Source organism: Pristis pectinata, chromosome 15 (assembly GCF_009764475.1).
Source record: "Pristis pectinata isolate sPriPec2 chromosome 15, sPriPec2.1.pri, whole genome shotgun sequence".
NCBI classification, from domain to species: Eukaryota; Metazoa; Chordata; class Chondrichthyes; order Rhinopristiformes; family Pristidae; genus Pristis; species Pristis pectinata.
In genome coordinates this window covers 47,868,589-47,894,604 of record NC_067419.1, presented here as the reverse complement: position 1 = coordinate 47,894,604, position 26,016 = coordinate 47,868,589, and the positions used below count along the sequence as shown (strand labels likewise).

The following is a 26,016-nucleotide window of genomic DNA, read 5'->3' as shown; positions in this document are numbered from 1 at the left end:
TGTACTGTTATTGTTTTTACCTGTACTACCTCAATGCACTCTGTACTGACTCAATGTAACTGCACTGTGTAATGAATTGACCTGTACGATCGGTATGCAAGACAAGTTTTTCACTGCACCTCGGTACAAGTGACAATTATAAACCAATACCAGAGAGCACAGAGACCACAGCGCTGCTTGGAACACTGAAAACTCCTTACCAGTGCAATTAAATCACGCGAGAGCCCACAGGAAGTTGCTAAACATTTTAACTCATTTTCTCGAAGCTGACTGCAGCTGGTTTGTGGTAGGCAGGAGGGGAGGGAGGGGAGGGGAGGGGGGTGGGAAGGTGCTTTGCTCAGACTCCACTGCCCCGTTCAAAACTTCAAGAACTCGCGAATCGTTGCATCCTAGGGCTGTAGCAGACCCGGAAGAACAGGCAAACGGGGGAAGGGTTGCTGTGAGAGTCCACACCGCTCCGGGGCAGGCAGGGACACGCAACAGCGGAGATGTGTCGCCTCAACTGGGAAATTTATTACCTGCCGGTCGCTCTGGTTATCTGGTCATCCGCTGCGTTCATTATTTCATTTATCATCGCTGTGTGCAACGGACACGTTGTACCATTTGTACCTTTCATTAGGTGAGTGCCTTAACAGCCCAGGGAAAGGGCTGAACCGCTGTCATCTCTGGCTTAGTCACAGGGGGAAATACGGGTTGTTCTGAGTTCCTCGTGTGCCAGGAGGAGAAACGGGGCCGGGAGTTGAACAGTTTGCACTTTCTGTGAAAGTAAGTAAAAAAGTTTTTTTTTGCAAGTTGCGTTGGGCTCTGACGGGGCGGGGAGTCTCCTTCCAGCCCCGGGCCCCTGTGACAACCTCTTCCCAGCCCTGCCCTGGACCACTTGCAGAATCCGCTGGGCCAACTGAGAAGTCTGGAGATTCTGTTCTTACAGGGCGAAGCCTCCCGGAAATCCCCGCCATCAGATCCCGCTGTTAAACATTAATTAATCGGCGCTCCATTCCAGACCAGACCTTGCAACGGAAGGCTGGGCTCCCGGGAGTTCAATCCTTTCCAATCTTCATTTGTTCGTAAAGGTGTCAGGAAGTGTCTCACACTTCGCACTTTGTGTTTGAAACAAAGAATTAAACTGATTTCTAGATTAAGATAAAACGGGTGGTTCAGACAGACAGAGCTAGCGGCCGGGATACTGAAACCCGCAACATCAGCACCCCCGCAGACAAAGATTGCCCGCAGACCCTTCCAGGGAGGGCAGGAAGTTCTCTCCCCACCCAGATCTTCTGATCAACCTTCCATTGTCACCGCTGGGGGAGAAACAAGAACCGATTCCTTATGTCTGCCTGTCCCATCTTGTGACAGCTTGCACTTGTGTAGCGTCTGCAACCCAATTTATGACAGCTGCATTTAGGTAGCGCCTTCAACAGCTTGCATTTAGGTAGCACCTTTAACCCAATGGTGCTGGAAATCTGGAATAAACACAGAAAGTGCTGCAAAGCCTCAGCAGGTCGGGCAGCATCTGTGGGAAGAGAAACGGTTAATGTATCCATCTGTGGCCCTTTGTCAGAAATGGGATAGAGAGAGGCTCTGATTTCAGCGGGAGGGATGTGTTGAACAAAGGTCTGTGACAGGATGAGTCAAAGTGGCTCAATGGGGGCAGTTGTCAGAACACAGAACAGTACAGCGCAGGAACAGGCCCTTCGGCCCACCATGTCTGTGCCGACCATGGTGCCAATCCAACTAATCCCATCTGCCTGCACAAGGTCCACATCCCTCCCTGCCTGTTCATGTGTCTGTCTAAATACCTCTTAAACATTGTTATCGTATCTGCCTCCACCCCCACCCCTGGCAGACCGTTCCAGGCACCCACCACTCTCTATGTAAAAAAACTTACCCTGCACATTTCCTTTAAACTTTCTCCCTCTCACCTTAAAGCCATGCCCCCTAGTGTTTGATATTTCCACCCTGGGAGAAGGAGACTGACTGTCGACCTTATCAAAGCCTCTCATAATTTTATAAACTTCTATCAGGTCTCCCCTCAGCCTCTGACTCTCCATGTGGAACGAGCTGCCAGAGGAAGTGGGTGAGGCAGGTACAACAGGATCATTTAAGAAGCACTTGGATCGGTACATGGAGGGGCAGGGCTTGGAGGGATATGGGCTGAACGCAGGAAATTGGGACTAGCTGGGTGGGAACCGTGGTCGGCAGGGACTGGTTGGGCCGATGGGCCTGTGTCCGTGCTGTATTGCTCTATGACTCCAGAGAAAACAACCCAAGTTTGTCCAACGTCTCCTTAAAGCCAGTACCCTCTAATCCAGGGAACATCTGGTGAACTTCCGCACCCTCTCCAAAGACTCCACATCCTTCCTGTAATGGGGCAGCTAGAACTGCACACAATACTCCAGATGTGGCCTAATAGGTTTTATACAACTGCAGTACGACTTGGCAACTTCCATAACAATGCCCCGATCGATGAAGGGCAGGTACCTATTTTCAGGGAGGTATGGACTTGAACCCCAAGATCCCTCTGCACAGCAATGTTCCTAAGGGTCCTGCAACTTACTGTACACTTCTCTCTTACATTAGACCTCCCAAGTGCAATATCTCACACTTGTCTGGATTAAATGCCACCTGCCATTTCTCCACCCATATGTCCAACTGGTCCATGTCCCGCTGAATCCTTTGACGACCTTCCTCACTATACACAACTCCACCTATTTTTGAGTCATCATTTTCTTCAAAATCATATATACCTCAAACACTGAGCCCTGTGAAACACCACTGGTCACAGACCTCCAGTCAGAATAACTATCCTCCGTCTTCTATGACCAAGCCAATCTTGAATCCAATCTACCAAGACTCCATGTGCCTTATCTTCTGGATCAGCCGACCATCAGGGGCCTTGTTGAAGGTCTTACTAAAGTCCATGTGGACAACATCCACTGCCCTACCCTCATCAATCACCTTCGTCCTGTTCTCAATAAATGCAATCAAGTTTCTAAGACATGACCTCCTCTGCTCAAAGCTATCAGACTATCCCTAATGTCCATGCTTTTCCAGATGTGAGTAAGTCCTATTCCTAAGAACTTTCTCTGGTAATTTCCCTACCACTGATGTAAGGCTCACCAGTCTATAATTTCCCAGTTTGTCCCTATTGACCTTACATAGAACATAGAACAGTACAGCACAGAACAGGGTCTTCGGCCTACAATGTTGTGCCAACATAGCTAATCCCTTCTACCTACAGAATGCCCATATCCCTCTATTTTCCTCTCAATCATGTGCCCATCCAAGCCCCTTTTAAAAGCCCCCCAGTGAATTTGCCTCCACCACCCTATCAGGCAACGCATTCCAGGCATCCACCACTCTCTCAGTAAAAAACATACCCCTCACTTTTGTTCTGATCCTACCCCCTCTCACCTTAAATGCATGCCCTCTGGTATTGGATCACTCAATAATGGGAAAAAGATATTGCTTGTCCACCCTGTCTATGACCCTCATAATTTTATACACCTCCAACAGATCACCCTTCAGCCTCCACCGCTCCAGAGAAAAAAGCCTAAGTTTGTCCAATCTCTCTTGATAACACATGCCCTCTAATCCAGGCAGCATCCTGGTAAAACTCCTCTGCACCCTCTCTAAAGCCTTAACATTCTTCCTGAAGTGAAGTGACCAGAATTGCATGTAATACTCTAAATGCAGCCTAACCAGACTTCTACAGAGATGATTCCCTTCTTAAACAAGGGAACAACATTGGCTATTCTCCAGTCCTCTGGAACCCCACCTGTGGCTAAAAATGATGCTAAGATCTCTGTCAAGGCCCCAGCAATCTCCTCTCTTGCCTCTCTCAATAACCTGGGATAGATCCCTTCAGACCCTGGGGACTTCTCCACCTCAGTGTTCTTCAAGAAATCCATCAACTCCTTTTTGATATCAATCTGCCCCAGAATATCAGCACGCCCCTTCTGATCTCACTACCCTCCATGCCCTTCTCCTTAGTGAATCCTGATGCAAAGTATTCATTCAGTACCTTGCCCACTTCCTCTGGCTCCGGGCGTACGTTCCCTCCTTTGTCCTTGAATGGTCCTACCCTCTCCATAGTTATCCTCTTGCTTTTAATGTACGTAATAAAATGCCTCGGGATTCTCCTTTATCCTCCTCACCAAGGACATTTTGTGGCCGCCTTCAGCCCCCTGGATTCCCTGTTTATTCTATTCTGGTTTCTTTATATTCCTCAAGGGCCCTGCCCAATCTCAGCTTCCTGTAACTGATGTACGCTTCCTTTTTCTTTTTGACTAAATTTGTAACATCTCTTGTCATCCAAGGTTCCCCAGTCTTGCCTTCCTTGTCTTCCCTCCTCATTGGAACGTTTTGGCCCTGAATTCTGACCAGCTGGCCTTGAAGTGAATCCCACATGTTGTATGTGGACATCCAATAACATCTGCTCCTTATCTACACTCCCCAGCTCCTACTTAATACCATTGTGATTAGCCTCAACTCTCATGCCCGCTCCATATATTCCTCAATTTCCTGATCTTTCAAAAACTTATCTACCTCCTATCTTAAATACCTCCAGTGATTTAGCCTCTTTTGTGCGCCATGTCCTGACATTCCCTTAACATGTAGAAATCTATCAAAGTCTTGTCTTGAATAAACTCACCGACTGAGCGTCCACAACCCTTTTGGATGGAGAATTCCAAAGATTCACCACCCTCTGGATGAGGGAAAGAAAAAATCTCCTTATCTCCGTACTGAATGGAAGACCCTTTATTCTGAAAGTGTGACCCCTGAATCTAGACAACCCAACCTTGGGCGAAACATCATCCCTGCATCTGCCCTGTCAAGCTCTGTAAATAATTTGCAATTCTGTCAACCTTCAGAATTGGCTTCTTGGAGGTCTCTCTCCAACAGAGGAAATAGTTGCCCTGTCTGTTCAATCAAATCTGTTTTAATATTTTGATCAAATCTCTCTTCATCATCATAAACTCATGGTGTTAAAGTCCTTCATGCATTGTATCCTCAAGGCAATAAATTTAACCAGTTACTTTCCAACAAAAAGCTGGAAATTTGAGGATAGAATGTAACAAGTATCTCAAATAAGAACAGAAAATGCTGGAGATACTCAGCAGGTCAGGCAGCATCTATGGAGAGAGAAACAGTGTTAATGCCATAGGCAAGAAAGCTCACCAGTGCCTCTACTTCCTCAGGAAGCTAAAGAAATTTGGCACATCCCCTTTGACCCTCACCAATTTTTATTGATGCACCACAGAAAGCATCCCATCCGGATGCATCATGACTTGGTATGGCAAATGCAAGAAACTGCAGAGAGCTGTGGACACAGCTCAGCACATCACGGAAACCAGCATCCCCTCCATGGACTCTTGTCTACGCTTTCCTCTGCCTCAGTAAAGCAGCCAGCATAATCAAAGACCCCACCCACCCCAGACATTCTCTCTTCTCCCCCCTCCCATCGGGCAGAAGACACAAAAGCCTGAAAACACGTACCACCAGGCTCAGGGACAGCTTCTATCCCACTGTTATAAGAATATTGAATGGTTCCCTAGTACAATAAGATGGACTCTTGACATCACAATCTACCTTGTCATGACCTTGCACCTTATTGTGTGCCTGCACTGCACTTTCTCTGTTACACTTTATCCTGCATTCGGTTATTGCTTTTCCCTTGTACTACCTTGATGTACTGATGTAATGAAATGATCTGTATGGATGGCATGCAAAACAAAATTTTTCACTGTACCTTGGTACGGTGAAACCAATTTACCAATTTACCTAAGCCCTCAGCTGGAATTCAGTTTCTCTCCCCACAGATACTCTCTGACCCACTGAGGATTCCCAGCATTTTCTGCCAATATATCAGATTTCCAGTAAATGTAGTTTTTTTTTTGCCTGTGAAACAGCAGATTCAACCTGACTAAGCTTTTATTTTGAGGAAGTTTAAATGTCAGAATGTGAATGTTGTGCTAGATTTCATTGCTACACTTGCTCATGAAATGCTGTTACTGGAAACAGAACCAACACATTTTCAAGTCATGGCCTTCTATCAGTCGAGATGGGTCAGAGGAACTTAAAGAAGTAGACTAGGAGCAGGAGAAGGCCATTGGACGCTCAAACCTCCTCTGATCTGATTGTAACCCCAAATCCACATTCTTGCTCACCCCCATGAAATCTTTCGGCCCCTCTCTAATCAAGCATCTAAGTGACCTCTAGAATAAATATTCAGAGACTCATCTTCCACTGTACTTTGGGAAAGAGAGTTCCAAGACTCACAGCCCTCAGGGGGAAAAGAATTCACCTCATCTCTGTGTTAAATTTTGAATCATAAGAATCGAAATGTCTAACACTTGAGGACATGCATTTAGGGTGAGAGGGGGAAAGTTCAAAGGAGACGTGCATGGGCAAGTTTTTTACACAGAGAGTGGTGGGTGCCTGGAATGTGCTGCCAGGGGTGGGGGTGGAGGCAGATACGACAGAGGGGTTTAAGAGGCTCTTGGACAGGCCCATGAATGTGCAGAGAACAAAGGGAAATGGACCATGGCAGAAGGGATTAGTTTAATTAGTTCGACACAACATCGTGGGCCGAAGGGCCTGCTCCTGTGTTGCACTGTCCTACGTTCTACGTTCTGAAACAACCTCCCCTTTATCAAATTTGCTCCAACCATTTGGGACCTTATATGTTTCAATCATGTCCCTTCTCACCTTTATAAAGTCCAGTGGATACAAGCGCAGTCCGTCTAACCTCTCCTCAGAAGGCACCAATGCTCAATACAAGACGGCATGGCTTTAAAGTAATGGGTGGGAAGTTCAAGGGAGATACCAGAGGAAGGTTTTTTACCCGGAGAGTGGTTGGGGCATGGAATGCGCTGCCTGGGGTGGTGCTGGAGGCAGGTACATTGGTCAAATTCAAGGGATTACTAGATAAGCATATGGAGGAATTTGAAATAGAGGGATATGTGGGAGGAAGGGATTAGATAGTTTTAGGTGAGGTTTAAAGGTCGGCACAACATTGTGGGCTGAAGGGCCTGTATTGTGCTGTACTGTTCGATGTTCTAAGGCAACAGCCCTAATTCAGAATCAGAATAAGAATCAGATTTATTATCACTGACTTATATATCGTGAAATTTGTTGTTTTGCGGCAGCAGGACAGTGCAGAGACATAAAAAGCTATAAATTACAAAAATAAATATATAGTGCAAAATATAAAGGAATAACAAGGTAGTGTTCATGGGTTCATGGACTGTTCATAAATCTGATGGTGGAGGGGAAGACGCTGTTCCTGAATCATTGAGTGTGGGTCTTTAGGCTCCTGTATCTCCTCCCCAATGGTAGTAATGAGAAGAGGGCGTGTCCTGGGTGGTGAAGGTCCTTAGTGATGGATGCCACCTTCTTGAGGCACTGCCTCTTGAAGATCTCCTCGATGGTGGGGAGGGTTGTGCCCGTGATGGAGCTGGTTGAGTCTATAACCCTTTGCGGCCTCTTGTGGTCTTTTGTAGAAATTTGCAAGAGTCTTTGCAGACATCTCTATAGAACTCTGGTTAGGCCGCAGTTAGAGTATTGCGTGCAATTCTGGTCACCCCACTATAGGAAGGATGTCGAGGCTTTAGAGAGGGTGCAGAGGAGGTTTACTAGGATGCTGCCTGGATTAGAGGGCATGTGCTATCAGGAAAGGTTGGACAAACTTGGGCTCTTTTCTCTGGAGCGGTGGAGGCTGAGGGGTGATCTGTTGGAAGTGTATAAAATTATGAGGGGCATAGATAGGGTGGACAAGCAATATCTTTTTCCCATTATTGAGAGATCCAATACCAGAGGGCATGCATTTAAGGTGAGAGGCGGTAGGATCAGAACAGACGTGAGGGTACATTTTTTACTGAGAGTGGTGGATGCCTGGAATGCATTGCCTGATAGGGTGGTGGAGGCAAATTCATTGGGGGCTTTTAAGAGGGGCTTGGATGGGCACATGAATGAGAGGAACATGGAGGGATATGGGCAATCTGTAGTTAGGAGGGATTAGCCATGTTGGCACAACGTTGTGGGCTGAAGGGCCTGTTCTGTGCTGTACTGTTCTACGTTCTATACCAAATCTCCTCGAACTCTTAAAGAAGTAGAACCACTGGTGTGCCTTCTTTATGATTGCATCAATGTGTTGGGCTCAGGATAGATCTTCTGAGATGCCCAGGAACTTGAAGCTGCTCACCCTTTCCACCGCTGACCCCTCAATGAGGACTGGTGTGTGTTCTCCTGACTTCCCCTTCCTGAAGTTCACAATTAATTCCTTGTTCTTGCTGACGTTGAGTGCGAGGTTGTTGTTCTGACACCACTCACCCAGCCAATCTATCTCACTATCTCAATCTATCTTAGATTGTAACCCCAACTCCATGTTCTTGCTCACTCCAGTGAATCTTTCACCCCCTCTGTAATCAAGAATCTGATGACCTATGGAATAAATATATTCAGAGACTATAACCCCTTGGGATCTTATATGTTTCAATGAAGTCCCCTCTCACTCTTCAAAACTCCAGTGGATACAATTCTAGACTATCGAAACTCTCCTCAGAAGGCAACAGCTCTCATTCCTGGTATTAGTTTAGTAAACCATCTCTGAACTTAATGGCAGGACCCTTAACAACATTGATGTACAGAGGGATCTTGGGGTCCCAGTCCATAGTTCCCTGAAAGTGGCAATACAAGTAGATAGGGTGGTAAAGAAAGCATATGGCATGCTTGCCTTCATTGGTCACGGCATTGAGTATGAGAGTCAGGAAGTCATGTTGCAGCTACATAAAACTTTGGTTAGACCACACTTGTGTGCAGTTCTGGTCGCCCCATTACAGGAAGGATGTGGAGGCTTTGGAGAAGGTGCAGAAGAGGTTCACCAGGATGTTGCCTGGTTTAGAGAGTTTGAGCTATAAGATTGGACAAACTTGGGTTGTTTTCTCTGAAGCGCTGAAGGCTGAGGGGAGACCTGATGGAAGTGTGTAACATTATGAGAGGCATCGATAGGGTAGACAGTCAGTATCGTTTTCCCAGGTAGAAGTGTCAAATACTAGAGGACACGCATTTAAGGTGAGAGGGGGAAAGTTTAAAGGAGATGTGCGGGGCAAGTTTTTTACACAGAGAGCAGTGGGTACCTGTAACGGGCTGCCAGGGGTGGGGGTGGAAGCAGATACGACAGTGGTGTTTAAGAGGCTGTTAAATAGACACATGAATGTACAGAGAATGGAGGGATGTGGATCACGTGCAGGCAGAAGAGATTTAGTTTAATCTGACATTGTGTTTGGTGCAGACACGGTGTTCCTGTGCTGTACTGTTCCATGTTCTATAAACTGCTTCCAGTACTTTTCCATCCTTCCTTAGATAAGGATGCCATTAGTGGAGACAGTACTTCAGATATTATCTCATCAATGCCCTGCATAATCTACTTACTTTTGTATTCAATTCCCACACAACAAATAGTAACACTCTGTTCACTTTCCAGATTACTTGCAGTGCCAGCATACTAGCCTTTGGGAACCTTGCACAAGGATACCCAGATCCTTCTGCATCTCAGGGCTCTGCAGAACAAGTTCCCTGGTTAACCCTTGCAGCAGGGGGAACATGGACTAAACATAGCGGTAGGGAGGAGGCGTGGATCAGATAGAGGAAGCATGCACTTAGCATAAGGACCAAGTGAAGGGTGATACCATTTAATCCAGATGAGTGCAAAGTGCAGAACTTCAGAAGAGGGAGAGATTGGTGCCTGGCGAAGATATGGATAGTTTACGGCAAAAGGATCTGAAAGCCTTGGTTATATCTGAATTAATGATCTCAAATTATAAATGTTATACCTATAGGGCCAAATGCAGGCATATGAGACTAGCTTGGTTGGCTTGAGAGAGTTGGCCTGTTTCTATGCTGTATTACTCTATGACTCTACATTGGTAGAATCACAGAATCTTACAGAAGGGAAGGAGGCCATTCAGCCCATTGTATCTGTGCAGGCTGAACTCTCCAATTAGACCCATTCTCCAGTGTTCCCTGAATAAGCCTCTACCTTGTTACCTTCAATGTTCCAATTCCATTGAATAGGTTCTAGAGCAGAACAAGTCCCTGTGTGAAGAACTGTTTCACCGCCACTAACTATTTTCAATCAACGATCAGAGTCTTGACAATTTCCAGAGCAGGTGGTTTCGATAACTCCCTCAAAACCCTGGGTAATTTTGAATGTCTCTATAAGATTCCCCTTAAGTTTCTCTGCTCAAAGAGTGAGAACCATCAAAAGGCAGATATGCAACGTAAAAACATTTCGCTGGAGGAACTCAGCAGGTCAGACAGCATCTGTGGAGGGAAATGGCCAGTCGACGTTTTGGGTCGAGACCCTTCATCTGAATTGAAAGATAGAGGGGAGATACACTATCAGTGTGTGGGGGTAGAGATCTGGATCACCAATTCACAGACATGAGTTTGAAGCCGACCACTTCCCACAACAGCTGGGAATTTAAATGTAAGGAATGAAATACATCAGGAATAAGCTAGAGGACCAGCACCTCATCTTGTGTCTGGGAACGTTGCAGCCTTCTGGACTCAATATCAAATTCTCTAACTTTAGATAACATGCTTTCTGTTCCTGCAACAAACCTGAAGCTGGAGGAGCTGCATCAGGACCGAAACATCGACCATCTCTCTAACTCCACAGATGCTGCTCGACCCACTGAGTTCTTCCAGCAGTTTGTATTTTGGCTCCAGATTCCAGCATCCGCAGTCTCTTATGTCTCCATTTGTATAACATCGCTGAAGTACATTTGTAATCAGTATGGTTCTCTCAGAGGCACACAAGGAACAAGCTCCCACACACAGCAATGTCATGGGGGCAAACAGCACAGAAACAGGCCCTGGCCAAGCTGCACAACCCTAATCACTACCTCAGTACAGCAACACCGTGACCACTTTGCACTAACAAAGGACTTCATTTCTTAAAAATTCTAATTGTGTTCTTTCTTGTATAATTTTGTATAATTTATGTTTTTCTTGTGACTTTTGTGCCTGTGATGCTGCTGCAAGTAAGTTTTTCATTGCACCTGTGCACACATGGACTTGTGCAGATGACAATAACTCAATTTCAACCTGTTGAGTCTGTGTGATCATCAACCATGCACGTGTCAAATAACAGTTGAGTTAGGGCAACCGTGGGATTTGGAAACTAAATACTGCAGATGATGGAAATCTGAAATAACATTAAACATTGCTGGAAATACACAGCAGGTCCAGCAGCATCTATGGAGAGAGAATCAATATTTCAGGTCGATGATCTTACATCAGAATAAAGGATAAACAGAGAGGCCCCGGATATATTGTCAATGAGATGTTTAACATCTCATTGGTAATTTATATCTGAGGTTTTGGGCACAATGGAATGGGTACTTGGATACTTTTTGGGATAGGACCTGTGCTGGTTCTGGTGGGAAGGAGGAGGGTCGGATGACAAGATCATAATCAGATCTCGGCCAAGATTCAGAGGGGGGAGGCCTGGATTCGTGAACGTTGATTGAGTGCACCTACGACGTGTGGGACTGTCAGAGGTCTCATCAGCTCCCTTCCCATTCTCCCACCAGCCACCTACACACTAGGGACAATTTACAACGGCCGGCTAACCAACCCACACGTCCTTGGGATGTGAGAGGAAACCGGAGCACTGGGGGAAACCCCACACAGTTACACTCCCCACACACACACAGACAGCACCGGAGGTCGGGATCGAACCTGGGTCACTGTGCCACCCCTTGGGTAACCCATTATAAAATGTGTTTTTCATTTTTTTCTTTTTCTTACTATATTTCTTTGCAGTGACACTGGAACAATCCCTCCGGAGAGCTGTGTGTTTGGAATAATGATAAATTTCTCCGCCTTTCTGGGTAAGCACAGAAACCTCTCATTTTTTTTACAGTGGATATTGGTTGGATTTGAAATTTTCTGCAGCTTCTGCTAAATCTTGGCCATCCTCTTTCTGGCTTCCCTCTGGATTCTTCCTTCCATCCAGTCCACCTTCACGGTGTGTTGCTTCAGCAAGGGGAACAGTATTGTTAAGGATGCCGGCCATCCCCGGCCGTTCCCTTTTCTCTCCTCTACCTTCTGGGAGAAGATACAGGAGCTTGAAAGCCCGGACATCCAGACTCAAGAACAGCTTCTTCCCCACTGCTGTCAGACTCGTGAACCATCGCCCCTCTCACATCCCCTTCCTGGTGGTGCTGCCACGTTCTCGGACTCTTAACTCTCCCTCTCTCGGTTATTCTGTTATTGTCACTTTAACATTTCCTTTTGCACTGCTTCAGATTGCGCTACAGTCTCTGCACCGTCTGCTGTGTTGTGCTCATCACTGTATTTATTGCTGTATTTATTATCACCACGTCCACTGTTCACTCTTTGAGCTTCACACGAACAAGGAATTTCACTGCACCCTGGTGTGTATGACAATAAACTCATCTGAATCTGAATTCATGTAAGGCTGTGGAATAGAGACACTTAGACAATTAAACCGGAGGTCCACATTGGGTGAAAGCCGGCAGTGAGATCCGAGTGTAATGGCCACAGTTGATATCCAACTATGTCGTCACTTCCTGGGAGTTATGGACTTGCACCCGGTGGTCTTTCTGTACATCAACGCTCCTAAGATTCCTACTATTTACCCAATATGTCCTACCAGAATTTGACCTCCCAAAGTGCATTACCTTACAGTTGTCGGGATTAAATTCCATCTGCCACCACTCTGCCCAACTTTCCAACCGATTTATGTCCTGCTGTATTCTTAGACAATCTAAGAACATAGAACAGCACAGGACAGTCCCTTCGGCCCACAATGTTGTGCCGACATAGCTAATCCCTCCTACCTACAGAACGCCCATATCCCTCCATCTTCCTCTCATTCATGTGCCCATCCAAGCCCCTCTTAAAAGCCCCCAATGAATTTGCCTCCACCACCCTATCAGGCAACGCATTCCAGGCATCCACCACTCTCTCAGTGAAAAACATACCCCTCACGTCTGTTCTGAACCTACCCCCTCTCACCTTCAACGCATGCCCTTCTTCATCTTCTTCATTATCTACAACTCCACCACTTTTTGTGTCATCTGCAAAGCTACTAATACAAACAGCAAAGGCTGCAGCACCAATCCCACTGGTACACTGCTTCCAGTTAGAAAACCATCCACTGTTACCCTCTGCCTCCTATCACCAAGACAATTTTGGATCCAATTCACCAGCACACCTGGGATCCCTTGTGCCTTAACCTTCTGGACCAGCCTACCATGTAGAACCTTGTCAAAAGCCTTCCTGAAGACCATGTAAACCATGTCCACCACTTCCCTTCATCAATTTTCTTAGTTGCCTCAATCAGATTTGCGAGGCAAGATGTAGCTTCCAGGCTTGTCCCTACTGCTCTTATGTGCAGAAGGAGACAACATTCGCTTTCCTCTAATCTTCTGGTACCTCACTCTTGGCTGATGAAGATGCAAAATCTCCATCAGGGCCCCAGCAATCTCATCCCTTTGCTTCTCTTGGCATCCAGGGATAGATCCCACCAGGCCTTGGGGATTTATCCTCCCCAATGTGTGCCAGTGTTTCCAGCACTTCCTGAAACAGACATGCTCCAGAGAATCAGCGTACCCCTTCCTTAATCCCCCAGTCTCCACTTCCCTCTCCCCGGTGATTACTGATGAGGATTTATTTAGAACCTCACTTGTATCCCCGGCTCCACACACAGATTACCCCTCTGATCCCTGGGGGACACATCCCTTGCTTCAGTACTCTCTTTGTTCTAACATGAGAATTTTAATCATACTTGCCAAGGTCATTCCATGGCCCCCTTTTTGTCTTCCTAATTTCTTTCTTAAGCCCTTTCCTATATCCCCTATAAATCCCAAGTGATATTCCTTTACGATCTCGCTTTTAAACACCTTCGAGCGGCTGCTTCCAATCTACTTCTGCCAGGTCCATGATTAGAACCCACCCTCTCCCAGTTTCGGGTCCTGTCTCGAGGACCCTCTAGCTTTTTCCAGGAATACCCTGAAGCTTTCCAAATTATGGCCATTGTTCCCAAGTGGATCCTCCACAGACACTTCTTTCCCCTGCCGCTCATTTCCTCAAGCACAGCCCCCTCCTTGGTAAGACTCTCTACACACTCCAAAAACCCTCTGGGATGCATTTTACAAATTCCACCCCATCTAATCCCCTCATGATTTTTTCTCTGTCATTCACCCTCACTTCGTCTTTCACTCTTCTACGTCTTTCGTCTGTATCACTCTCCCTCATTCTCATTTTCTTTCTCTCCCTTGTCTTCCCTCTTACTCTCTCAAACTTGGGTTGTTTTCTCTGGAGCGTCGGAGGCTGAGGGGAGACCCGATAGAGGTTTATAAGATTATGAGAAGCACAGATAGGGTAGACAGTCAGAATCTTTTCCCCAGGGTAGAAATGTCAAGTACTAGAAGACGTGCATTTAAGGTGAGAGGGGGAAAGCTTAAGGGAGATGTGTGGGGCAAGTTTTTTTACACGGAGAGTGGTGGGTGCCTGGAACGGGCTGCCAGGGGTGGTGGTGGAGGCAGATACTATAGTGGTGATCAAGGGGCTTTTAGGTAGGTACATGAATATGCAGGGATGTAGGGATATAAGATAATAGATAAGATTTCTTTATTAGTCACATGTACATCGAAACACACAGTGAGATGCAGCTTTTGCGTAGAGTGTTCCGGGGGCAGCCTGCAAGGGTATGGATCATGTGCAGGCAGATTTAGTTTATTTTGGCATCATGTTTGGCTGAAGGGCCTTTTCCTGCACTGTACTGTTCTATGTTCTATTACCCACGCATCTCATTACAACACAGGTGGCCATTCAACCCAACTGATCCATGCTAGCTCTCAGCAGAACAACCCCAATGTCCCATTCCCCTGCAACCTATTCTCTTGCACACATGCTCATCAAATTCCCTTTTGATTCTTTTTGTCATTTACCTACGCTAAGGATTAATTTACAGCAGTCAATTCACCCAGCAACCCACACACCTCTGCAACATGGGAAGAAACCGGAGCACCCGGGGGAAACCCACCGGGTCACAGGGAGAGCATGCAAACTCCACACAGACAGCACCCGGGGTCAGGATTGAGCCCGGGTGTCTGCAGCAGGTCTACAACCTGCTCCACCGGTCCATCCACATTCTCTCTCTCTCTCTCTCTCTCTCTCTCTCTCTCTCTCTCTCACTCTTTTACAACTTCTCACCACCATCTCTGCCCGGATTTCATTGATCCCTGCCCCAACACTTTTAACTTGGTCTTAATTTCCTCATGTGCAAAGCAATAACAGTTCTAGCGTTGTATTAAAACTTCCTCCCGTCTACATTGAGAACCCAAAATGGATTGGTTGCAGTTGTTAACAGGTTCTTTCTGGTTCCTGTCTCTCTTGAAATAAGCCATTCCATGGAAGATCTGCTAACTTGTCAGCTAATGCCACTGTTTGACAATCTTGCATTCTTTTTCAGGTGCATTTACCATGTCTGTTCGATACAAGATGTTGCAAACCCTAAACGAGGCAAATCCCAGCATAAGCTCCTGTGAGAATACCACTGCACTTGTATTCGGTTTGCTGGGTTGCCTTGGGATGTTCATCGTGGCAAACTTCCAGGTACAGTCCAGATCAAAGTCAGAGTTGAGTTTATTGTCATTTGCACATGTGTGCACAGGTGAAACTTACTTGCAGCAGCATCACAGGCACATAGCACCAGATAAGCAGCATTCACAAGAAAAACATAAACACAATTTTTACAAGAAAGAACAAAATTTAGAGCAACAAAAAAAAACAAAGTCTATTTTAGTGCAAAGTGATCAAAGTGGTCACAGTGTTGCTAAACTGTAGTGATTAGGGCTGTGCCGGTTGGTTCAAGAACCAAATGGTTGAAGGGAAGTAGCTGTTCTTGAACCTGATGGTGAGGGACTTCAGGCTTCTGTACCTCCTGCCCGATGGTAGCTGTGAGAAGATGGCACAGCCCGGATGGTGGGGATCTCTGATGATAGATGTTGCCTTCTTGAGGCAGCGCCTCCTGTAGATACTCCCGATGGTGGGGAGGGATGTGCCCGTGATGTATTGGGCTGAGTCCACGACTCTCTGCAGGTTCTTACATTCCTGTGCCGCAGGGGTTGGTGTTGGGACCCTTGTTATTCGTTGTTTATATAAATGATCTGGATCCAAATGCACAAGGCTTGATCAGTAAATTTGTGGATGACATGAAATTATGTGGTGTTGTTGATAGTGAAGAAGGTTATCGTAGATCACAGGGGGATCTGGATCAGTTGGGGAAGTGGGCTGAGGAGTGGCAAATGGATTTCAATACAGATTAGTGTGAGGTGATGCATTTTGGAAAGTCAAACCAGTATAGGACGTATACTATGAATGGTAGGGGACTAGGGAGTATCAGGCATGGTAGTGTAGCGGTTAGCGTAACGCTATTACAGCGCCAGCGACCTGGGTTCAATTCTGGCCACTGTCTGTAAGGAGTTTGTACGTTCTCCCTGTGTCTGTGTGGGTTTCCTCCAGGTGCTCCGGTTTCCTCCCACATTCCAAAGATGTACAGGTTAGGAAGTTATGGGCTTGCTATGTTGGCGCCGGAAGCGTGGCAACACTTGCAGGCTGCCCCAGAACACTCTACACAAACACGCATTTCATTGTGTGTTTCGATGTACATGTGACTAATAAAGAAATCTTATCTTAATGGAACAGAAGGACCTAGGAATACAAGTGCATAGTTCGTTACTGGTAGACAAGGAGGTGAAAAAAGTGTTTAGCACGCTGGTATTCATCAGTCAGGGCATTGAGTACAGGAGTTGGGACATCATGTTGCAGTTGTATAAGTTGTTGGTGAGGCCACATTTGGAGCACTGTGCACAGTTTTGGTCGCCCTGTTATAAGAAAGACGTGGTTAAACTGGAAAGAGCACAGGGATTTACGAGGATGTTGTCAGGACTCGAGGGCCTGAGTTATAGGGAGACGTTGGCCAGGCTGGGTCTTTATTCCTTGGAACATAGGAGAATGAGGGGTGACCTTATAGAAATGTTTAAAATTATGAGAGGCATAGATAAGGTGGACGGTAACAATCTTTTCCCCAGGGTAGGGGAGTCCAAAACTAGGGAGCATAGGGTGAGAGGGGAAAGATTTAAAAGGGACCTGAGGGGCAACTTTTTCACGCAGAGGGTGGTGAGTGTGTGGAACGAGCTGCCAGAGGAAGTGGGTGAGACAGGTACAACAGGATCATTTAAGAAGCACTTAGATAGGTACATGGAGGGGCGGGGCCTGGAGGGATATGGGCCGAATGCAAGAAATTGGGACTAGCTGGGTGGGCACCATGGTCGGCGTGGACCAGTTGGGCTGAAGGGCCTGTATCCACGCTGTATGACTCTCTGACTTTCTAATGGTCCAATCTACCTTGATGAGAATAGACTGAACGTGCGGTGAGCTAGCATCCTTATTGACTGGGTCATCAAAAAGAAATAAATTGTGGTTATTGCACATTTCCCCTGTCTGCTGATTCAGTTGATGAAGGCGTGGTCTGATTCAAAAGAGAATTTCCTCTCCCTGCACACACTATCGTTCTGTTGTAAACACTGCATTCTTGCTCAGTGATGCTGTCCTGTAAACTCATATCTCTGGTGAGGGACCTGTCATAGTGCTGATGACCACAGAGTATTCCTTGGAATGTAGGAGACTGAGGGGAGATCTTACAGAGGTGTATAAAATCACGACGGGCATAGGTAGGGTGAATGGTCACAGTCTTTTCCCCAGGGTAGGGGAGTCAAAAACTAGAGGGCGTAGGTTTAAAGTGAGAGGGGAAAGATTTAAAAGCGACCTGAGGGGCAACTTCTTCACACAGGGGATGGTGAGTATATGGAACGAGCTGCTGGGGAAGTGGTTGAGGCAGGTACTATAACAATGTTAAAAAGAAACTTGGACAGATACATGGATAGGAAAGGTTTAGAGGGATATGGGCCAAATGCAGGCAAATGGGACCATCTTAGATGGGAATCTTGGTCAGCACGGACAGGTTGGGCCGAAGGGCCTGTTTCCATGCTGTATTACTATGACTATGAATGATGATCATAATTTTTTGCTTCTGGTGTTACTTGAAGGAATCAATGAATTGTACAACCATTACAGAACTGAAGGAAGCCATTTGGTCCATCGTCGATGCTGCATCCTTTTTGAGCTATCAATCCAGCAGCAATCCCCACTATTTCCCTGTAGCTCCACAGACTATTTTCCCTCAACAACCCATCCAATTGCCTTCAAACATCCTGGATTGACTCTGTTCCACTGCCCCTACATGCTGCGAGTTCCAGATCATCACCACTCTGCACGGTTACTCTGTGCATCCCACTCTGGGCAGGCACGGTAGTGTAGCGGATAGCGTAACGCTTTACAGCACCAGCGACCCGGGTTCAATTCCAGCCGCTGTCTGTAAGGAGTCTGTATGTTCTCCCTGTGTCTGCGTGGGTTTCCTCCGAGTGCTCCGGTTTCCTCCCACATTCCAAAGACGTACAGGTTAGGAAATTGTGGGCATGCTATGTTGGCGCCAGAAGCGTGGCGACACTTGCGGGCTGCCCCCAGAACACTACGCAAAAGATGCATTTCACTGTGTGTTTCGATGTAACATGTGACCAATAAAGAGATCTGATCTTATCTTTTGGAAGTCCCCATTGAATCTTCTCCCATTCCCCTCTCAGACAGCACAGCCGACTCCATAACCTCGCTGCAGTGTGCGTCTCTCCACGTGGGTTGGTGTGTACCTGTATCTCTCTCGTCTCCAGAAACAGTCTGCTGGAGGAAGTCAGCAGGTCCAGCGGCATCTGGATGGTGGGGAAGGAACTGTCGACGGTTCGAGTTGAAACCCTGCATCAGGACTCCCGCTGCTCAACCCGCTGAGTTCCTCCAGCACGTTCCGTGTTGCTCCAGATTCCAGCATCTGGCATCTCTTGTGTCACACTGTGTGTGTCTCTGTGTGGTGTGTGTTTATATGTCTCCATTTGAGTATGTGTGTGACTTATAGATTCACATAGAGATGTACAGCACTGAAATGGGCCCTTCAGCCCAACTCATCCCTGCTGACCGTGATATCTAGCTACACTAATCCCTGTAGCTGTGATACTTTACTCTGTATTCTGTTATTGTTTTTACCCTGTACTACCTCAATGCACTGTGTAATGAATTGACCTGTACGATTGGCTTGCAAGACAAGTTTTTCACTGTACCTTGGTACAAGTGACAATAACAAACCAATTCCAATACCATTTGCCCACGTCAGGCCCGTATCCCTCTACACCTTTCCATCCATGTACCTGTCAAAGTGCCTTTTAAATGTAATTGTATCTACCTTCAGCATCTCCTCTGGCAGCTTATTCCACCATCCTTTGTGTGAGAAACTTACCCCTCAATTCTCCGTAAACTTCTCCCCTCTCACCTTAAACCTGTGCCCTCTAGTTTTGGTCTCCCCCACAGTAGGAAAAAGATTCCATTGATCCCATCTATTCCCCTCATGATTTTGTAAACCTGTATAACGTCACCCCTCAGCCTCCCACATTACAGTAAGAATAATCCCAGCCCATCCAATCTCTCGTTAAAAGCAAAGCCCTCCATTCCAGGAAACATCCTGGTGAGTCTCTTCTGCGCTCTCTCTAATGCTACCACATCCTTCCTGTAGTGGGGCGACCAGAAGTGTGCACAATACTCCGTGTGGTCTAACCAATGTTTTGTACAGCTCCAACATGTCGTATGCTTTTCTAACAGGCTGAGAGTGGATCTAAATATCCTGTAAGGGACTGAAAGGTGTGGTATAAATATTGGTCTTTTGCACATCAGTTGAATGATTTGATTTTCATTGACACTGGGGCTTAAGCTTACAATAATCTTACATTTTTTTATTCTCTGTCTCGTATTCAGGAAACTGCTGTGAGGTCAGTCCATGACATTGGGGCGCTACTGACTTTTGGCATGGGAACGATATACCTCATCTTTCAGACCTGGATTTCTTACAAGATGCTGCTTCTGTGTAACAATCGCTGTGAGGTTCTATCCAAGGCAGTACTGACAGCAGTGTCTGTGATAGCTTTCATCATTAGTATCCTTTCTGTTGAGCGGTCTGGTCAATATACTGGACCAATGTGTAACAGTACAATGGGTGAGGGACGCTGGGGCACTTTTGATTCTGTACAGCTGTGGGAAGGGCCAAAGCTACATCTGTGGGCAGTTTTATCTGTGAGGTTTTTCACTTTAGAGAGATACAGCACAGAAACATGAGAATGAGCCCTTCCACCCACCAAGTGCAGGCCAACCACCAATCCCATTTTCAAGTTGTCTATTATTCTATTTTATCCTCCCCCCACATTCCCATCAATTCCCTGCAGATTCTACCCCTCAGCCACACACTGGGGGCAATTTACAGTGGCCAGTTAACCCACCAACCTGCGCGTCTTTGGGACAAAACCCAAGCACCCGGAGGAAAGATGTTGAAGACCAGATCAGATTGGCCATGATCCTATCCAATGGCAGAGCAGATTGAAGCAAACTTGCGGCACAGACTTCTCTTTGGCTGTCAGCGGGATGGGACCTTGGGCCTTTGAGGCATGAAGAGCAGAGGGTGTACCGAGGATGCAGGAGGTGGTCAGTAGCTTCTGGAAGAACCATGTTGACGAACTCCTTGACCGAGACCCTTAACTTGATGTGAATATCCACTCCAGCTTGGTGACACTGCCCCACAACAGGGTGAAAAGGCCACATGGTGGCGATAGACAATCCCCTTGTGCAGGTGACATTCCCAATGAAGCTCCAACATTGGCCGAGGGGAACTTCTGGCAGGAATTCTTATTTTCGTTTCGCTTGTCTGGGACGAGGAAGGCACGTCAGGGAACCTCAGAACTGTGGAGTTACCAGAGATGCAGATGCTGGAACCTGGAGCAACACACAAAATGCTGGAGGAACTCAGCTGGTCAGGCAGCATCTGTGATGGGAAAGATAGTCAACATTTTGGGTCGAGACCCCTCACCTGGGTGTCTGGTCTAAGATGCTGCCTGACCCCTGCCCCCCCCCCCCCCCCCCCCCCCCCCACCCCGAGGTCCTCCAACAGCTCAATTTTTGCTCAGAATTGTGGCCATCGTCAATTAAGGAGACAAATCAGCTTTGGTGATCAGAGCAGTCTGCAATAGGGAAAGTCATCACAATGATCCTTCTCAACTCCCTCCTCACACTGGCCACTGAGCTCCTCAGAGCACAGTTTCCCTTCTGGAAAGAGGTACATCAGACCGGATCTTCACCTCGGCAAAAAATACCGGGCCTTTGCAAGTGATCTCTCTCAAGCTGACGAAAAGCTTTGACTGAGTCAAGAGGCATTGTGGATAATCTTTTTCAATTTTGTCTGCCCTCATAAATTCATCAGTCATTGCCTGCTTGTGTTGCACTTTGGGAAGACAAATGAGGGTAGGACTTTCACAGTGAACAGGAGGGTCCTGGGTAGACATGTAGAACAGAGGGACCTAGTACATGGTTCCCTGAAAGTGGTGTCACAGGTAGACAGGGTGGTGGTGAAGACTTCTGGCCCACTGGCCTTCATCAGTCAGGGCACTGAGTACAGGAGTTGGGAGGTTATGTTGCAGTTGTACAAGATGTTCGTGAGGCTGCATTTGGAATATTGTGTTCAGTTTTGGTCACCCTGCTATAGGAAAGATGCCATTAAGCTGGAAAGAGTGCAGAGGAGACTTACAACGATGTGGCTGGGACTCGAGGGACTGAGTTATGGAGAGAGGTTGAGCAGGTTGGGATTTTTTCATTGGAGCGTAGGAGGACAAGGGGTGATCTTATAGAGGTGTATAAAATCATGAGGGACATAGATAGGATGAATGCACACGGTCTTTTCCCCAGGGTTGAGGAATCAAGAATGAGAGAGCGTAGGTTTAAGGCGAGAGGGGAGAAATCTAATAGGAACCTTGAGGGGCAACTTTTTCAACCAGAGAGTGGTCATTATATGGAACGAGCTGCCAGAGGAAGTAGGTGAGGCAGGTACATTAACAACATTTAAAAGATATTTGGACAGGTCCATGGATAGGAAAGGTTTGGAGGGACATGGGCCAAATGCAGGCAAATGGGACTAGCTTAGATGGTCAGCATGGACCAGTTGGGCTGTATGACCCTATGCTGCATGTTCACTCCAACCGGATGGCTCCTTTGTTGAAGATGGTCACGACTGTAGTGTCTCTGGATTCCCTGACATGTTCTCCTCCTCCCAGATATGAAGGTGAGGCTGAGAATCTTTCTTGCCCGGACACACCCACAGAGAGTGGTTGGGACAAGTAGGTTTTTTTTTGTATTCATTCAAGGGACGTGGGCTTTGGCAGCTGAGCCAATGTTTAATTGCCCATCCCTAGTTGCCCCTGAGAAGTTGGTGGTGAGCTGCCGCCTTGAACCGCTGCAGTCCTTGAGGTGTGGGTGCATCGACAGTGCTGTCAGGGAGGGAGTTCCAGGACTTTGACCCAGCGACGGTGAAGGAACGGTTATATATTTCCCAGTCAGGATGGTATGTGGCTTGGAGGGCAACGCCCGCGGAAGGTGCTCCCCGGGCTTTTGCTGCCCTTGTCCATCTAGCTGGTAGAGGTGGTGGGTTTGGAAGGTGCTGTCTGCACCTACAGGTCGGCTGGATAAAGAAGTGAGGCAGAAAGAATTGGAGAGTATTAGGAGGGGTGACACATAGAGAGGTAGGAAGAGACTCACGTGGAACACCTGCATAGGTCAGTTGGCTGAATGGTCTGTTTCTCTGCCTTACCTGTCAGGCCTAATGATACTGGACAAACATTACACCCGGAAGTCAGTCAGAGTTACGTGGTACACAGTCCTGAAACAGAAACTTGGCAAACTTTGGTAACTGCATTCTAATAGTGAAAATTCCCTGCAGGCTTACGAAAAGGTCATGCTAACACTAGGCAAGCTAACATAGGTCAGGAGGTTGACACCTGAAACAGAAAGTACTGTGTTATGGAGGAGGTTAATCAACCCAAGGCCAGCTCAGCGATGGTAAAGTTCTGGCTACATTCCCAAATCCCAGAAATCCCAGTCAGGAAGACTCCTGAACTTTCCCTGTTTCAGGAAGTGACACAAGTCGATTATGAGATTCTTTTGAATTTGAAAATGCCCTTACTTAATTGCCAGCAATAATATTTAACAAATGCCTTTGAAAGCCGGAGACTAGTTTTTGTGTTTGGTGATCATTTCCAGATGTGTGGTCAGGATTCTGGGGATTGGTTAAGGAGTCTTTGGGATCTCTGATAGGATGGTAACTTTCCATTAATGTGGAGAGTATGAGGTCATGGAGTTGTACGGCACAGAAGCAGGCCCTTCGGCCCACCTTGGCTAGGTCATCAACTTTGGATCTACACGAGTTCTAGCTGATGAGAGGATGGGATGTTTGTGTCGCCAGAGAGACTTGGGTCAGAAGTCGTTAAAAGCTGGTATAGAGGGTCAATTAATTAACAGAATGGTGTGTGATTATTACTTTGTCTTTAAATGTTAGCCTTTAGCTCAAGGGCTGAAGTAAAAATTGGTAAAAGTGGTGTTATGTTTGGTCAGAGAAACTGTCAGCGGTTCTGGGGAACCCACTGCAGGGAGGTTATGTGGGCCTTGGAGAGAGTTCCAGGCTAATGCCAGTGATACCAGGACCTAAAGGATTAAATTATGAGTACATGATGCTCACAGCAGATTTTAATATTGATAATTAAGGATACCTTGAATCAGGGTTTTTGCCCTTTGGATCCCACCATTCAGTTCGGTGAGAGTGGCTGCTTTTCCCCAGGTGGGGGTGGGATGAGGGTAGACCAGAACTGGGAGTCAAAACCTCCGAAAGGAAGGAACAACACCTCCATATTCCACCCGGGCAGCCTCAGCCTGGGGCATGAACACTGAATTCTCAAACTTCCTGAAGCTGCTCCCCCCCCCCCCCCCCGTCCCCATTCCCCCTTTTTCCCTTCTCCCTGATCCATCTTTTTCCTTTTCTCCACCTTTACCACCTCCCCTCCCCACCTCCCTCCCTCTAGTCCATGCTCCACCTTCCTCTCCTATCCCTTCCCCCCATCACCTCCCAGTTTCTGACGCCATCCCCACTCTCCCCCCCTCCCTCACCTGCCTATCACTCCCCTCACCTGGATCCACCTATCACCTGCCAGCTCCTGCTCCACCCCTTCCCCCCACCTTTTTACACTGGTTATCTCCCCTCAGTCCTGATGAACAGCCTCGACCTGGAGCGTCGACAGTCCATTTCCCTCCACAGATGCTGCCTGACCTGTTGAGTTCCTCCAGCATCTTGTACCTAGCTCTAGATTCCAGCATCTGGAGTCTCTCGTGTCACCTGAAGAAGAGAGCCCGGCCGTTCGGGGCGAGGTAGTGTTAGGAGGGACCTTCCTCACTGGGGCAGTGGGAATGACGACCTGCAGTTCCCTCAGAAAACTGCCAGGGATTGTGGGTTGGTTGAACATTTCAAAACTGTGTTTGGTAGATGCTTGTCCTGCAGAAGAATTAGAAATTACAGAACCGTGAAATTCTGGTGCAAAGATTGCTCAAGGTGGCAGCACAGGTAGATGAGGTGGTGAAGAAGGCATCGGGGGTGCTTGCCTTCATTAGCTGGGCCATAGACTAAAAGAGCAGGAAGCGAGAAACGAAGTGCTGGAAAAACTCAACGGGTTGGGCAGCATCTGCAGAGGGAAATGGACAGTCGACGTTTTGGGTGGAGACCCTTCATCTGTCTTCATAAGAGCAGGGAAGTCTTGGTACAACTTTATAAAACATTGGTTAGGCCATGACTGGAATATTGTGTGCAGTTCTGGTCACCACACTACAGTGATTGCACTGGAGAGGGTGCAAAGCAGATTCACCAGGATAAAAAACACGACGACGCTGGAGGAACTCAGCAGACCAGGCAGCATCTGTGGAGAAGGGCAGGTTGTCAACGTTTCGGGTCAGGACTCTTATTCTGAAGAAGGGTCTTGACCCGTAACGTTGACGACTGAAGAAGGGTCCTGACCCGAAACGTTGACCGCCTGCTTTTCTCCACGGACGCTGCCTGGCCTGCTGAGTTCCTCCAGCATCATCGTGTTTTTCATCTAGATTCCAGCATCTACGGTTCTTTGTTTCTCTAGGTTCACCAGGATGTTGCCTGGGATGGAGTGCTTTAGTTCTGAAGAGAGACTGGAGAGGTTGGGTTTGTTTTTCCTTAGTGTAGAGGAGGCTGACGGGGACCTACAGAGGTGCACAAAGTTGAGAGGCATAGATAGGGTAGTGAGAAACTCTTCCCCATGGCAAAGAGCAGAGGGTCGAGTGAGGAGTAAGAGGCAAACTGAAGAAGATATTTTTCACCTGGAGGGTGGTTGGAATCTGGAATGCGCTGCCTGGTGAGATTGTGGAGGCAGAGACTCTCACAACATTTAAGAAGCATCTGGAAGTGCACTTGAATTGCCAAAGTATAGTAGACTTTGGCTCAAGTACTGGTAAATGGGATTAGTGTGGATAGGACGATGGTCAGCATGTACATGGTGGGCTGAAAGGCCTGTTTCTGTGCTTTATGACTCTGTAAGAAGGAGTGAATGAAGTTAGATCAGAAGTAAAAACAGAAAATGCTAGAAACACTCAGCGGGTCAGCATCTGTGGAGAGAGGGACAGGTTTACTATTTCACCATTTCTCTCCATAGACGCTGCCTGACCTGCTGAGTGTTTCCAGCATTTTCTGTTTTTAGTTTCAGATTTCCAGCATCTAAGGTTTTGTGATTTACATTTATGGAGATCAGGCCTGAGTCAAGTTGCATTTCTATAGAACCTTTAACGTCCCTTTCAAATCTTCCCCAAGTGGTCCACTGCCAGTAAAGCACTTTGCGGTGTGGTCACTGTTGTAGTAGGGGAAATGATGTGGCAGCCAATTTATGCACAGCAAGATCCCAAAGAGATGATAAACTGGTGGTCTTGGTTGATGGA

General features: G+C 47.0%; 1 protein-coding gene across 2 annotated transcripts in view; it reads left to right on the top strand.

Moving 5' to 3' along the window:
• Positions 1–338: 338 nt before the first annotated feature.
• dram1 (DNA-damage regulated autophagy modulator 1) overlaps positions 339–26,016 on the top strand; it is a 35,069-nt gene continuing 9,391 nt past the window's right edge. For both annotated transcript variants that reach the window (XM_052029844.1, XM_052029842.1), the window contains exons 1-4: positions 339–619; positions 11,830–11,897; positions 15,509–15,651; positions 19,954–20,131. In XM_052029844.1, coding sequence (XP_051885804.1) covers positions 489–619; positions 11,830–11,897; positions 15,509–15,651; positions 19,954–20,131 — 520 coding nt within the window. In that variant the 5' untranslated portion in view covers positions 339–488. The remainder of the gene's footprint in view (positions 620–11,829; positions 11,898–15,508; positions 15,652–19,953; positions 20,132–26,016) is intronic.